The sequence below is a fragment of the Alligator mississippiensis genome, chromosome 3, assembly GCF_030867095.1.
Source record: "Alligator mississippiensis isolate rAllMis1 chromosome 3, rAllMis1, whole genome shotgun sequence".
Classification (NCBI taxonomy): domain Eukaryota; kingdom Metazoa; phylum Chordata; order Crocodylia; family Alligatoridae; genus Alligator; species Alligator mississippiensis.
The window spans coordinates 61,476,564-61,493,698 of record NC_081826.1 but is presented as its reverse complement, the minus strand read 5'-3'; the positions used below and the strand labels follow the sequence as shown (position 1 = coordinate 61,493,698).

General features: G+C 40.4%; 1 protein-coding gene across 8 annotated transcripts in view; it reads right to left on the bottom strand.

The window, feature by feature from the left end:
* Positions 1-17,135, bottom strand: part of NCOA2 (nuclear receptor coactivator 2) — a 273,200-nt gene that overhangs the window by 34,245 nt on the left and 221,820 nt on the right. For all 8 annotated transcript variants that reach the window (XM_059723987.1, XM_019498601.2, XM_019498602.2 and 5 more), the window contains 2 exons: positions 7,785-7,995; positions 1,821-2,018 (listed from right to left, as the gene is read on the bottom strand). In XM_059723987.1, coding sequence (XP_059579970.1) covers positions 1,821-2,018; positions 7,785-7,995 — 409 coding nt within the window. The remainder of the gene's footprint in view (positions 1-1,820; positions 2,019-7,784; positions 7,996-17,135) is intronic.

Genomic DNA, 17,135 nt, shown 5'->3' with positions numbered 1-17,135 from the left:
CTTCCTCAGGAAATGAATCACGTTTGCTGGTATACATGTCAACGCTTTACTTTCCAAGTGCCGGGTAAGAATATGAAGATTTGAGCAACAGCAGGTTATTTGGATACATGGTATAAAATATAAAGATGCAAACATTCATTCACATTTAACACACACCTTTAAATAAGCCTTGTCATTCATAGTCATTAGCCCCCCTAACTACAAGATTTACTCAGACAAGCTTAAATCAATAAAAGGTAAAGGGGAATTACTCAGAGGAACTTTCCGATTCTTGTAGAAGCTCGTTACGGTTATACTAGGGGAAGTCCTCCTACATCTACTGTAAACAACTGATAAAATTTATTTACACTTGGAATTTATAAGCTTATGGTTTAATAACTTAAAATAATACTTGAATAAGACAGCACCAAAACACTTCTCCATTTTGTAAGTATAGGACCATAAGGACAATTTGTTTAGATTCACTAATTTGATACTGTAACATCAGTTTGTAACACTAATTTTAGGGGATGCTAAAAAATAATTATTCATAAACACAACTGTGCAATAAGAAATATTTAGGGAAAAATCTTTTTTTTTCCGACTCTTGTAGGCAACCAGCTTTCAACCTGAAATGCAAAATTTGCTTCAATGTGCCCTGTTTTCTTTTTACTTTAACTATTCTGTCAGCTACAAGTTGTTGCAAACTAAGGTGAATGGCAGGGGTATAGATATAATGCACAATATGGAGGTAAGCAGTTCCCCTGAGAGCCTATAAAACAACCTCTATACTGCTCTAAAAGCAGCATATACTTTAATTGGTGGCTCAGTAATACAATACCCATTTTATAATACCGATGCAAAATAAACACATAATTGACAGTTGGCATTTAACAAGGCTTACAGCATCTCACTATTCAAAATTCACATTGCAATTTCATACCTTTACATTCTAAAATATGAAATAACTGACACAAGCAATTATGATAAAATACTTCAAACAAACATTTCTGATAATTCTTTGTAGATTTTTTGGTATCTTTGTAAGTTTTAAGTGTAACAAAGAAATCAGTTACTATAGTCATAGCTCATTATTGTCATGGCACAATCAACAGACAAATTAAAACAGGTAAATTCCTTTCAAATTTCCAGTGCTTCAAACAAGACTGTTACAGACATCAGAAACCCCAGGTTTGTTTCTTTTTATTATTATTTAAAGTGAATTTTAATATTGAAGAAAGGAGACTGACTGACAACATTAGAGACTGAAGTTTTCTTTTTAAACACAGAACATGCATAGTACGGGCAGCAAGATCACCGGTGTGCCTGAAATCCTGTTCTGGAGGGGCTACTTCTATGGTGGAGAAGACAGGTCATTCTCTGTGCTCATTTAATTCGTGGCCCCAAAAGGTGCCATTTTGCAGTAGATATACGTGCCTACAAAAAGAAAGGACTGAGACCACCAACTCATTTCACATAGTACACTGAAGAAAAAACCATTTTTTAAACCAAATTTATGCTATACTTGAACCTGGAATGCGATGTGAATAACCCCATAACCCACCATAAAGCCACTGAGTCATTAAATTCTTTTTCATGATGAGTGAAAGATGTACACTGGTTAATGAACAAACACTCAGAAGTAGTCTGGGAGCAAAATTAGTGTGCTAACAAGTAACTGCTCATTACATAGAAAAATATGCTGACATTTACTGTGCAAATAGTGTTTGATTAGACTTAGATAAACAGTGCATGCATCTGCACTGATCTCACATTGATTATGTTACACACAACGTAGACAAAAAACTAACAAACATGGAAGACACTATTTAACTTTTTACCTGTGTTGTTTCCTAAAGCTCCTTGATTTCCAATCATACTGCCCATCATTCCTGGCTGAGGTATCACTGAATATGGACTACTGTTTCTTATAGGAGGGAAATTTCCTGCACCGGTTGGGCTTTGCAGTGTAATGTCAAGCGGTAAATTCTGGTTTGGTAATAACCTGCTCAGTTGCCCTGCTCGTGGGTTATTAAAAGCTAGATAGAGAAAGAAGAAAACAAAAACAAAAAAAGTTGCAGTAAAATTAAAAAACAAACAAACACATTCATCAGACAGAGGGGCTGAAATACACCGTTTAATACATAAACCACTCTATAGCTATGAGTGATGTCCCACCCCAACATCACTGCAAAAAGCAATACAGTTCTTTAAAATGGGACAAGCAGACTCCATCACCACAAATAGTAATTAATATTTTAAAATAACTTACTGAAGTACAACTATAGCATATATGTATCACCAGGTGATAGGCGATCATTGGCAATTGACCTGATTTCTTATCCCATGACTTAGAATGGGAAGTTCAGAATTGTGGAATTATTTAAGTTTCATAATTTTCCCCTCATAAACTGTGTCCTGAAGAAGATACCAAGATAAATCCAAGGTTGTATTTTGTTCTTCATAATATTGTTACTTTCCGTACTTATCTAAATTCTAAAAATGTTTGCCAAGAACAAACATTGGCACTTACATGATTCAGTAACAATCATTTCAGAGTCAACACTTGGGGCTCTCTTATGAGGAGGAATCCTGCTTTTCTCTGATTTAAAAAAAATGCCCTATTTTTGGTTAAAAATAACCCCAAATCCACATCTAGCCACAATTAAAATGAAACATCACTAATATATAGATCTATATATTAGTGATGTTTCATTTAAATCATGGACAAATGTGGATTTGGGGTTACAATTTTTTTTTTAAACTGAAAATTGGAGATTTTTTTTTAAATCAGAGAAAACCAGGATCCCTGCTCATGAGTGACAATGTGGCTATCTGGAAAGTAGATTTTTTTAAGTTGAATTCTCCCTACAACTTCTCCTTACTTGATCAATTACATTTGAATTTAAAGAAATTCAAAACCATTCACTTACTTAAAGAAATGGGTCTGCTTTTTTCTTTTGAGGCCAATTTTAAATGCATTTTTGTTTCTAACATCAGCTTCAACAGAAAAAAATACAAATGGCACTTATTAGAAAGCTTAAATTTGACTCTAAAGGAGAAAGCAATCGTTGGAAAGCTAGCAATTTTCTTGAGTGATCTCCAAGTAGATAACAATGGTTTTCTAGCATCTCTTACACTTCCCAAACATAACCAGCTTGCTGTTCCTTAGGTACTGATTAGTCACACTAAGCTAGTTTAAAAAAACAAACAAAAATGTTGGTTTCTTACTTGTCCTTCCACTTTATTTTCATAGAATCATAGAAAAGTAGGGTTGGAAGGGACCACAGGAGGTCATCTAGTCCAATGCTCTGCTAAAAGCAGGACCATCCCCAACTAGATCATTCCAGCCAAAGCTTTGTCAAGCCAAGCCTTAAAAACCTGGAAGGATGGAGATTTTACCGTCTCTCTAGGTAGCTTGTTCCAGTGTTTCATCACCCTCCTAGTGAGAATTTTTTTCCTAAAATACATCTTAAGCCTCCCTTGCTGCTCCTTGTTCTGTCATCTGCCACCACTGAGAACAGTCTAGCTCCATCCTCTTGTAAGGAGTGACCTAGAAACTACTATGCAAAGCCTAAGCAAAAGTCTCTGTTATGTGACGAATGCCCATCTGCAATGATAAGGAGGAGACAGTCTTAGATAAAGGAGGCTTGAAAACAAAAGCAGAATCAGAGTACTGGGTCAAGGAGTTCATTAAAATACTAAAAATCACGCCCCTAGGTGGGGAAAAAGTATGCTACTGAAACATACATGTATGTTAATGAGATACATAGCTAAAACACAGGTATAGAGACATGCTCAGTAAAGAACTCCTTGCATCACTCCTTTATAGCCAATTAGCAAACAAGGATGCTTATGAAGGTCCAAAACCCCTGTATAAAAGATGCTTAGAATTAGAAATCTGTGTGCTTGTTATGTGAAATTATTCCACTTGCACCTTTTATTGCTAGCAATAAATCTTCTTTATACTTTCACCCCTGGGATCTTTATTGGCCTTTGGATACTGGGCACGAACCCAGACTTGAGCTGGGACTCAACACTCTGTGGAACCCCCCTTCAGGTAGTTATAAAGGCTGCTATCAAATCCCCTTCGTCTTCTCTTCTCTAAACTAAATAAACCCACTTCCCTCAGCCTCTCCTCATAAGTCATGTGCCCCAGCCCCCTAACCATTTTTGTTGCCCTCCACAGGATTCTCCAATTTGTCCACATCCTTCTTATAGTGGGGGACCCAAAACTGGACACAGTACTCCAGATGTGGCCTTACCAGTGCAGAATAGAGCAGAATAATTACGTCCCTCAATCTGCTGGCAACGCTTATACTAATGCAGCCCAGGATGCTGTTAGCCTTCTTGGCAACAAAGGTACACTACTAACTCAACCCCAGGTCTTTTCTGGAGAGCTGCTGCTTAGCCAATCGGTACCCAGCCTGTAGCAGTGCATGCGATTCTTCTGTCCCAAGTGCAAGACTTTGCACTTGTCCTTCTCGAACCTTATGAGATTTCTTGTGGCCCAGTCCTCCAATTTGTCTAGGTTTGGACTACTACTCCCACCAGCTTGGTGTCATCCACAAACTTGCTGAGGGTGCAATCTACCCCATCTTCCAGATTGTTAATGAAGATATCGAATAAATCTGGCCCCAGGACTGACCACTAGGGCACTCCACTTGTTACCAGCTGCCAACTAGACATTTAGCCATTGATTACCACCCAATGAGCCCAACAATACAGCCAGCTTTCTATCCACCTTACAGTCCATTCATCCAACCCATATTTCCTCAGCTTGCTTGTAAGAAGGCCATGGAAGATGGTATAAAAAACCTTGCTAAAGTCAAGGTATATTATGTCCACTGCTTTCCTCACATCCAAAAATGCAATATAATAAGAACCTCCTGTATTTGTTGTTATTGTTTAAACTGAATGACATATACTCCCAGCCATCATATCCTGAAACTTCATACTTTGTTTGCTTACCAGAGGGACTGATAATCCCCTCTGATTTAAGATGGGGTTAAGCAGGCACCACAAAGTCTAACCCAAAGCTTGACATATCATGTAGGTAGAGAAAGCAATCATGAATGTAGCTTTTTAAGTAGCCAGTGATCCTAAAGTGGAAACCCTGGGAGCCAAAAATGACAAGGCAGCTAAGAGATTATTATTATGCTCAGACTATATGTCTATCATTAACAGCATGAAGTTTTGATGGGAGTTTTCTTTCTGAGAAAAAATGTAAGAATGCTTCAAATTCTAGCAGCCACAGTTTCGCTCTAAAATGAGTTATCAAAATGTTCATTAGTATGATGATGTAAAATCCTCAGCAAAACATTTTATTAAATAAAAAATCATTTGGAATTTTATATAATTTAGAGCTAACAGAATTAGTGTTGTTTGTGTATACATGAAGACAAAAAAGATCAACTCATGGACTATTTTAGTGCACGTTTTCCCTACATGCTTTAAATAGCATATCTATGCAAATGACCCCATTGGAATGGGACACGAATGCAAGACCAAACTAGGACAAATCACATTTTGGGTTTATGACCTAACTGATTAAGGGAAGCAAAGCTAGTTGCCTTGTTTCTGAAACCGCTTGTCAATACCCAGCACAACTTTTTGGGGCTCAGAATTGCTTTGCTGTTGTATTAACGGGAACTGTGGAAACAGATTTAAAAGTACATATGTGAGTGTGGTTCCAAGAGTCCTATCAGAATTTAACACAGCATTAAAAAGAATAATTAATTATTTTATTAATATAACAAAGTAGAAGTAAATGTAAAATTGTCTAATGTTCCTAATTTTCTAGAACTTTGGTGCTATGTAAAGTTTGAACAAGTCATTACAAATTTTTGATCCGATTAAAAAAAAAAGCTGAAGAAAGTGGGAAGTCATAAGAAGCCTTGCTTACAGGACTGCCATTAAAGGAAAAGAACAAAAGATATGTAGTTTTTTCTTCTGGATGCCCATTTTGAAATACCTTAAATAACAATTAAGATAGGTACTCAAGAACTGAAGCAGGAAAATCACTAGCCACTTCTGAAACCTTTCACTTCGGGTGGCAGAAAATTTTTGGAAATGTCACCCACCCTCCTTAAAAGAAGACAGGTAGAAGTAAGCAAGGTGAGCCAAGACAGACAGTTAACTCAGGAAAAGTAGCTGTCTAGACCGCATTGGACAAGACAGACAGGCCAGGTCTCCCATAGAATTTAGAAAGTTTTTAGTATCAACTCTAGTCTATAAGGGGAATATTTAGCAGTTTTCTTCTTAAATTGCTCTACTTCTACCTTTATTTTTACAGTGTGTGTGTCTTACTACCACACAATTGGGAGGGGGGGGGGACACACCAATATTTTAATTGTTGCTTACAGTAATCATGTTAATGAACTATCAATTTACACTGTCAACTTGAAAGAGAATCAATTAAAAAATGAGTTTGAATTTAATTTGGAAAAAATCCCCAAACAGCTTTTTGTTTCCCCTTTACTATAAGAAACAATAAAAACAATGTAGAATATAATGTCAAATGCATAAAAGGTAACAAACTGTGATAACATAATATTAGCATTATTTATATTGCTATCAAGTGATATACTTTGTTGGATGTGCTTATTTTGAGACTCTCTTTGTATGTCCTCAAAAAGAAATCTTTCAGCACAGTAAAACACTCTGGTTACAGAGTATCCCACCTACATTTATGACAGGAATGGGCAAAATACAACCCGCCTCGCCAAGGGATTTGGTTCAGCCTATGGTGGGTCCCTTGGTCTTGCCCAGCACAGGCACAGGGGGCAGCCTGGGTCATGGTGTGAGTGACCAGTCCTGCCGCCCCTGGGTGTGCAGCAGGGTTCTGGCTGCCACTGCCAGGAGACCCAGCCTCGCTGCCTGGGCACCCAGGGGGTCTACCCCATACCCACCACAGTGTGTGGGACCCGCATGGATGGCCCTATGGGATGGGGCCACGGATAGGCAGGGGGCAGTGTTCAAGAGTGGAACAGGTGGGCAGGGGTGGCGATAACAGGGCAGCAATAGCACAGGGCCAGGGCAGAACCGTGATCTGCTACCTTCATGGCCCTGCAACAGGCACCATTTCTGCAGGCAAGGGCATGCAGGGAGTGGATCATGGCTTTGCCCTGGGCCCAGGCCCCATCCTGTCAGCACCCCAAGGTCCTGAACCTAGCCCCACAGGCAGCTTCACCTGCATCCCTATTCCATCCATCAGCTGCGCACCCTGCCCACGTAGGTCCGTGGAGACCCTGGGATCACTATGCAGTGACAATATGTGGTTGGGCCTGGGGCAGAGCCATGATCAGCCCCCTGCATGCCCCTGCCCATCGAAACAGTACCTGTGACAGGGGCATGTGGGCTGAAGATCATGGCTCTGCCCTGGCCCCTGGTTGTAGCAGTCCCGTGATCCCAGAGCTGGCCCCTTTCAGCTGTCCTGCTCCTAGATGCTGCTCCCTGTCCATTCATGGCCCTATCCCAGCAGTTTGGCCGCATGCCACTTAGGGAGTTTTGGTGAGCTGTTGAGCACAGGGGGAGGGGAAGGGGGAGGCAGGGTTGGACATGGCCTGTGGCACCTCATCAAAACTCCCTGTGTGTCCTGTGAGCCCAAATAATTGCCCAGCCCGATCTATGAACTTAACGTGCTGTTCCAAACACAGACAGCAGAGGGTTCTGCTTGATTACAGATCGCAAATGCTCAACTACTTACTCCATACCTGGTAGATCCTAAAGCAGGAAAGCAAATACTACCTTTTGTCTGATGGTTATTTTTTGTACTTGCATGATTAATTATAATCCAAACTCACTGTTCTGCGAAATCCTCATTGCTGGTTTCTGGGCCCCAATGGAAGTGCCGGAGCTGTTTTCACCAGTAAGCTGCATGAGGTCATTGATGATGGCTTGCTTGTCAACTGAACCAGCTGGAGCACCTGGCCGAGTATCTGGGAAAAGCTGTGGTAACTGACTGTTCTGTAGATCATCCAGAATCTCCTCCAAGTTATCCAATTCACTGCCTGGCTGCAAAGGGGAAAAAAATACAGTCCGTTTTGTTGTCAATATGAAGAGAGCACAAGGTCAAGTCATGGCTCTTGAAGTCAGTAGAACAACAGGAAGGGAATGAACACCTGTAGCTCTTGAGAGGCTTTTGAGCTCCTCTCCAGGAATCCAAAAAGCAGGGAGGGGGATTACTACAACTATGGAAAAGGGGCAGTCAGTACAACCATCCCTGTATCTGGGGAATTTAGCACTGCCCAGAGCACATGCATTCCATTCATCTTAGGGTCAGAGCATACAACCAGCCCCACTACAGATGCCTCATACACAGGATACTTTTTCTGTACACTTCTTCCCCAGTACACAAGCAGCTGTAACTTGGCAGAGAAAGGAATCTCTCAATGATGATGAAGATAGAGATTTATGAAAGTCTGACAAATATCCCTTTCGGTACAATCGTATTGGTATTTCTTTTACTATATGACTAAAAATTTAGGATGAAGAAGTCTCTCCATGGCTAAAACAAACAAACAAACAAACAAAAAACCAAAAAATCCCCCCCACATTCATGCATATTTTTCTTTAGCTGAAAGGTTAAATAAGGTGCACAGGCCACATGTTAAAGATACACAAAAGTAGCTTGAAAAAGTTAAAATTATGTGCTGTGTATTAACAATGGCTAATTAGTAATGAGGTCTAGGAGAATATTTTCCCCTAGTTATGTACACAACTCCCAATAACACCAACAGGGAATTATCTGTGTAAAGCAAGAAGAAAACAGGCTTTTTATTAGATTAACCGTTTAAGGTAGAAATTCAACATACACACAAACACAGCAGAAAATTAATATCCAGGTAACAGACAAGGACACAAAAAAATTAATAAGTATTTTCATGGAGGCATCCATTTTTAGATTTTAGCACTGCTCAGGTCTCTCTGTCATCTTTAAAGAGGTGTAGTTAACAGTAGTGTAAGTGAGGGGCAGGGTAGTGTAAGTGAGGGGTAGGCAACCAGGGCAACAGCCCTGGCAACAGCCCAGGCCCCACCTTTGGGGGCACTGCTAAAGCAGATATAGCTGCAGCTGGTGGCTGGCTGTGCCATTGCTTCTGGAAGCGCAGCAGCCAGAGAATGCAGAACTACCCTATTACATTGTTGGTAGTTAAAATCCTTTATATGCTGGAACTTAGAAAATGATCAACCTTCTAGTATGGCATTTTTACCACAAGTATCCTTAAACTGTTTTAGATATTAATAAGTACCATATTAATTACTACTAAAACTCACATATAGTATTTTATTAGACAAACTCAGTCTGTATAAGACAAGTTCCAAGCAGGATCAGAACCTTCTTTAAGCTCTGTATAAACACAGAATGACCACTTTGTGCCTGAATCAGTTAATCTAATAAAAGATATAAAAAAAAACCCCTTGCTCTCTCAGGCCACAGAGGCAGTTATGGTTAATAGATTAGTAAGGAGAGTAGGGAAAGAGCAATACACACAGTTCTTGAACATGTATTTTCCCCTTTACTCCCCCTCCCTCCAACCTACATGTGGCCAGGGGATGTACACCCTGAGTTGCACCTGCAAGAATTGCATGCCATGCAGGGTGCACCAGGGTAAGCCTCAGGCCCCTGGGCTACATACACAAGGCATGTGCTACACTGCATACACACCTGGGCATCTCCCTTCTATTCAGGAGTGTAGGCTGTAGCTGTGTTGGTCTAAGGACATAGGCAGACAAGGTTCTTTGAGTAAATCCAATACCTTTTATTAGACCAACTAAGTAGTTGGAAAAAAAATTTGTTAGCAAGCTTATGGGTTTAAAAACCCTTCATAAGGGTTTTCAAACCCGAAAGCTTGCCAACAGATTTTTTTCCCCCAACTATTTAGTTCGTCCAATAAAAGAGATCAGATTTACCCAAAGAACATCGTCTGCCTATCCCCTGTATCCAGGCACCGTACACCCACCTGAACCCTAACTCACACTCCCTTCCCTGCACCACACTGGCCTCCTCCTTGGGGTGGGTGGAGAAAGGAAGTAGCAGCCATAAGTGGGGGGGGGGCATTGGGTTGGAGCCTGAAGCTCCCAGCCATTGTTGCAACTGAAGCAATAGGCAGCCAAGCAGGAGCCCGGGGGCTGCAACTTATCCCCTCACATGCTGCATGTTTGAACAGACTGCCCAGTCTAACCACTGCAACACAGCTTAGTGTAGGCTATTACACCATACCAAAAGGAAGACATCTAATTGCAGAGCTGTCCAAATCGTGGCTTGTGGGCCAAATGTGGCTCCTGGGCTTCCATCTAGCTGCCACTTCTTCACTCTCCTCCCCAACTTTGCACATGCCTGAACTATGCGTGTGACAAAGAAGGGAGCTTGGCTGCCCACATTGCAGGTGGGTGGTGTGTATGGCCAGGTGGAGAGGGGGAGGCAGGTGCTGCACATACGGCGGGGGTTGGAGGGGGAAGACAGCTAGCTGCATGGGCTGCCCATGTGGTGTGGGTGGTGGAAAGGAGGGGGTGCTGCACAAAGTAGTTGAGAACCATGATGCCCATGCTTTGGAGTGGGGGAGGTCACCCACACAATGCACAATGCTGGGAGAGGAAGAGAGCTGTGCTGTGTGAGCAGGATGGGGACGGTGGGTAGTCTACACAGTGGGGTGGGGGCTTTGCCTCCCCCATGCAGTATGCAGCTGCCAGCCACCTGCAAGCTGGACAGCCCTGACTTACTGCATGGTTTTTAGGCAAATAATAAACTACAACTCTCTTCGATATCCACTAAATAGTCTTACAGCTGAAAAGGTAAAATGAAAAAGAAGGGAGAGATAACTGATGGGACTGGCATAGGCTTTGTTGGCAGGGTTGAACAGGTAGGAACCACATGATAAGAGACAGGACAGATTCATGAATGAGAAAAGCTTTGTGGGCATGAACACAGGAAGCTTGAACTTGTTAGAGTAGAAGCTGATGGAAGAAATTCAAATATGGGGTGTCTTGCTTCAAGAGGTGAGCAAGCAAGATGATTTCAGCAGCTGCATTTTGCACGGATTAGAGGACTGGGAAGGAGACAAGTTTAAGAGTCATTAGAAGAGACTAATATTGAGTATCATCAATAACATACTGATGATCTCATACTTTTTGGAGAATTAAAACACACAATCTTCAGATAATAAGTGATAAATAAATAAGGAAGGAACGATTTGCCTGTTGGAAGCTGTATTTTTGTTTTTCTTGCATTCTGGCTACTATGATGCTGTGTTAAGCAATAGGTTTTTAAAAAACTGGGGAGAAAACTTTAATCCCACTGTGTTACAAAACTGCACTCTTTCTTCCAAGATGCTTACTTCCTTTCAGGAAGTGGCAACTTTATATCTGACAAGTCAAAGCCAAATACAACAGATGTCTTACAACAACGCAATAAACTAACTACCCTTTTTGCTGTAGCACTGTGTTACTGCTGAATTCTTATTTTTAAATAAGAGTAGGTTTCTCAATTTCTACAACAGCTTCAGGCCAATTTCATGAGTAACAAGATGATGTATGTTACAGTTAAATTCTTCCCTCGCATATACAGAGAACCTGCCAGACCCACCCTCAAATGGCATCCATGTGCAAAAACTGGCATTCTAATATTTAGCTGGCAAGCTGTCAGAGGATTTTCATTTATTTAGATTTTGTTCTCAATTTACATTCTTAATAACCTAGCTTGAACTTCGGGTAAATCTAAGACACATCTTAAATCCACTTCAAAACAATTATTTGTCAAGAGTTCAAAAACATTATGCCTGATAAAGTTCCAATCATCACAAACTAGTTTTTGTGTACATATTTCACTATCTTTACAATAATACTATTATATTAAACCTAAGGCAAGCTGAAAGGTAATGCACCAGAAAGCATTAACCAAATCATGCCTTAAAATGGCCCCAATATTTTATGAAGTACCTTTCCAAGCAGCACCATCTGGATAAAAAGTGCCCCACAGCTGAAGAATAAGTTAACTGTTTGACCTGTTTAACTGTAATACAATTTTCTTTTATACAGTAAGTACTGTTTCATCTTAAAGTGCTTTCAGAATTCATTGTTATTTAAGCATTATCAGGCCAAACATCACCTGTACCATAAGGCATCTGGATAAGGCCTTCACTGTTTTACAACTCCCCTTTTCTGTCAGAGGCAACAAACACAGGCTACATTTCAACTCTGCATTCCAAAAGGATACTATCTTTCAAACTTTTGCATATTTTTCTTATCACCATTGGACAGAAATACCTGGGGACCGTATTCAGGTTTGTAGGGAAGAGACAGACTTCAAATTATATTCATTCTTAAAATGCCTCACATTTGAAAGCTTCTCTAACTTTATCCCAACCACGCAGTTGGACCAATAAAATAATCATCCACAAAAATCCCTTCCATCCCTGAAGATAATTATTATTATTATTATTATTATTTGCCTAGTACAGAGATTGCTTAGTGCAAGACAATGTATACAATTAACTTTTGACTTCTGAACAGGGTATTTAAAACTGGGAGGAGACAAATCAATAGAGGGGAAAAATAAAATCTGAAGTGGGAGAAGCTTACAGGGTTTTTTTCCCTTAACTCTGAGGATACATGTACTCTTCCTTAAAATTCTAAAGGGAAGGATATGAGCTAAAAAAACTATGATTTCATTGCTCTTCCCCGCCCTCCTATTCCTTTCTTCTGCTTGAAACATGGGTTTTTTTTCCTTTCTTCAACACTTTGATGCTGCCTCTTACCTCTTCATGAATCCAAGTGATCCTCAGAATTCGAATTTCTTTTGCCAGCTATAGAACAGTGCAGCTTTAGGGCTCTGCCAGGAAATCCTTACCCTCGAGGTTTCCAGTGCTAGGTGCTGGTGAGCAGGGTAGAGTGAGAAGGAAAGTTGGGGAGGGGGAGGAATGAACTATGACCTGGTACTGCAGCTCAAGTTCTTTTCTTATCCTGCACAGCATCCTCTCCCAAAGCAAGACCTCAAAATGAGATACTGGCTAGTTCTGAAAATGTAATATACTGTTCAGTTTGTCAGCGCTTTAAGGGGAAACCCAAAATCTAAGGATATTTACTTGTTTTTCCTTCCTTTTAATTTTTAAAATAATTTACTACTTGGCAATACTACTATTCTTTGCTCCTTGCACCTTACCTCCTCCATCTTTTGGTCCTTGAATGAAGACATAATGCAAAATTTGTGATCATATCACTTCCATAGAAACAGATTGGGACAACTACAGGTAAAGATATAAGGTCTCTTTGAATGCTACCACTGACGATACTTTTGTTTCACTAAGCATTTTCTCCATGCACAGGAAAACAGTGTGTCATTCTTTCACAGTGAGGCTGTGCCTGGACCTATGTATTATGACAGGATCAAAATAGTATCACGTGGGCACCACTTGTTTTTTAATTCCAAAATTCTGTGTGCATTATGTTTGCTGTCTCCTGTATTGCTAGTGATGTTATGACAATCTTTTTTGATCTAATCACTACTCCTATTCTATTAAAAGGATGATCTCAAAGAAAGCTGGTAACAGTATTCAGAGAAGAGAACACTCCTCCTAAAGAGTCTACCCTAGATCAGGAGAGCTTCAAGGTCAAGCCATATGTATGTGTGTGTATGCATGCACAGAACATTTGACTAATGAACTGCACCTGCTCCGCTGGAAGCAACAAGAGCACAGGACCTCAAAAAAAAAAAGTTGCAAAGAGGAAGAAGCATGGTTTAGTGGGACTAAGAGTATCTGGGTTTACTTCCTGCTGTCACCACAGAATTTCTTGAGCACCTTATCTTTTCTCACTGTGCCTTACCTATAAACAGGGGAATAACGCTCACTTATTTCATAAATGTGTGGTAAGAGTAAGTTTATTAATGTATATGAAGTTATCTGATACTAGATTGGTGGAGGCCAATATATACATGATATACTGATCAGTACAATGCCTACAGAAACAGGGAATCACGTAATTTTGTTTGATTTGTATATGTACTGAGAGGGTCTGTATCCCTTCTTGACTAAAATAGGAGACCAAGTTAGGAGATATGACTTCTATTTCACTTTATGAAGATTGTGCTGTGTTACTCTGGAAAACCCCTTCATGCTTCAGTGCCTTACATTTTTCTGCAACCATCCTCGCCCATCTTTGCAAAGTATTGCATAAAAATGCAAAGGATCATATTACATTGTTATTGGAGGGCAGTAACAACCTTCACAGTATTAAAAATCTGTGCATATGTAGATAATCAGTCACCATGGCAATAGGACAGTATATGATCACTATTTTTCATGTGTTACTAAAAGGTCTGTAACTAACAGTTTTAGACATTCTCATGTTGTATAGACCTTAATAGCCATCTTAACACCAGTCTTTCATCTTACACATTGCATTTAGAATTTTATTTCATATTAGATTATAAAGTTCCTCTTGCACCACAGCAAATGTCTGAAAATTGTGAGTATATTGATGAGATAAGCAAAGTACATTGTTTCAGGTTAGTATCTTAAAATATGTCCATACAATACAACTAAGCGAACTGTTTTGTGTGACTGATCATGGAAGTGTTACTCATATACTCAAAATATGACACTTATAACATCCTGTTTTCATTTTTATGATAAATGCTCACATTTTGACATCTGTGAAATTCTGAATCTCAGAGTTAACATGGGTTTACACTACAGCTCCTTGAACTGAAAGAGTATTTTCTATGTTGCTCCATTTTTGAACCGTTACCTTGAGTTTGTGCCTGATTTAACATCATAGAACTCCTCAGGCCTTTTCCTTGGTCTTTATAGAAAAGTAGGAATCCACTCACTGTTCATCAGTATTAAGGATGCTAATTTAGGAAAAGCTTTTATTAAAAACAAACAAACAATGGAACAAAAAAATTTGTCCTTTCCTACTCACCCCTACAGTTGCTTATACTGGAATTACAATCAGCTCAATAGAGCTTGGGTAAGATAGCAATCATTACATTGAGGGGGCAGTGGAAATATTCTCTACCATTTGAACAAAGTTTCCTGTCAGTTGCTGGGCTCTGCAGAAGTACATACTTAAACACAGTACCTAGAAGAATGCTATTTTTAGTACAGCAGTGTACTTTAAAGAATTTCCTGTTCAGAAAGAGTTATACCGAAAGTAAAAGGAGAGGTTGTAATGGATCTTTTTGCCTCAGAACACCAACATACCCCTTACACAGAATCCACACTACTGCCAGTTTGTTTAATCTTCCAGAGAAACTGCAAGATAAAATGACTAATTATTTAAAAATACAACATCCCCTGGGGAGGACAAGTCTTAAATAAACCTGCAGAATAGGAAACTCAAGCACACAGCAAGTTTTTATATAAGGGAGGCGGAAGGGTGGTGGGGGAAGGACACAGGAGGATGGAAGAATTAGAACAAGAATCTGGGTCCCAGTCTTGTATTAAATAGTTCCAGCTTTGATCTAAATTTAGGTAATGAACACTTCCTGTGGGAAACTATTTTCCAAAGCCGAAAACTTTTTGATGGTAAAATATTTTCAGTGATTTTATAATTGGGGCAAAGAGGTTATTTGTTCAGGATCCTGGCTTTCAGTTAGATAAATGCTTTCAGTATTCTATACTTACCATGACTTCCTCTTCTACTTGATATGATTGCTCTTGTTCAACTCAAGTTTTCACAAAGTCTTAATTAAGTAAGGCTTGAAATTGTATTAAAATGAAGTAAAACAAAACAAGAACCATCAGAAACGACACTTATTTCAGAGTTCCAGTGTTTTCACAAAACTGCTGCCATTTATGATATTTTTTACATTTCCTATCCTGCCTCTGGACTAATTTTCAGTGGGTGCATCTACATGAGATAATTCACTGTACATTAGATTAAGCTAATGTGCAGTAAAGCATCAGTGTCTACACATGAACAGGATTTACTCTGCAGAAATTAGGCTAATGTGCCATTTGCTAGTACCAACAAATACAAGTACTAGATTAATGGCACATTAGCTACTGTGCAGTAGTGCATGTGTACATGCTGACTGGGAGCAATTTGCTGAACTGGGAGGTGAGCAGCACTGGGACAGGAGAGCTCTCTGTCTCCAGTCCCGGCATTGCTCAGCTCTTGGCTCCCCCCATGCATGGGCAAAGAGTGGGAGCCAGCCAGAGTGTGCACTGCGCAGGGGCTGAAGGGACAGAGAGCTCCCTTGTCCCTTCAGCTCATGCAAGAGGGAAGCAGCTCCAGTCCCATCTCCCTCCTGGTCCCAGCACTGCTTCCTGGTCTCCCCTGCATCTTCCCCCCAGTCCCAACACTGCTTACTCCCATGCTGGGGCACGGGACATTGCTCTAAACCAGTACCACTGAGCCAGGCTGCAATATGGAGTTCCATGTAGCTAGGAGCTGTCCTCTGCTCCCAGACATCTCTCCCCAACTCCCTGGGGCCCAGGCCTGACCTCTGTGCCCTCTGCCAACCTGGAGCAGGCACTTGGGGGAGCCTGGAGCTCCCCCCGGGCTGCTGCAGGGGGGCAGAGCAGGGGAGGGGAGCAGGAGCAGCTCTGGACTCAACTGTTCCCAATGGGAGCAGCTCCCGACAGGGGCTCATGTGTACATGTGCCCCCAGGAATGCTTTAATAAGCCTGAATTTTCTTCGCAGTAAATTCAGGCGCATTAATTGCATATGTAGACACACCCAGTATTCCCAGCTCTCATTATTATGTCATGAGTCTTGCAGTGTTTAGTGGTTTTTTTCTCATAGCTGCAGATCCTAGAATGATGTAACTAAGTAAGGATCTCAGGGTTCATATTTTTTAAAAATGAAGTGTTTAGTAGAGAAGAACATGAAAACATATACTTATACTTATCACAGCATATAAAACCAAAAGTGACTGGGAAGCATGACAGAAATCTGCTGTCTCTTTTAAGAACGCCTGGAATAAATATATATATTTCACTTTGTCAAATTATACAACCTTGTCCAATCACCATGTGAAACTCAGAAAATGAAACTGGACTCTTATTTACAACCCAGTGTAACTTGAGGTAACTCCACTGCCTTTAGTGGGGACTTCTGGGGATCCACCAGGATAAGTAAGAACTGCATTTGGTTGCTATACTGGTACATTATAATGAATCCCAATGGGACTGGGAGAAAAGTTTATTAAAAA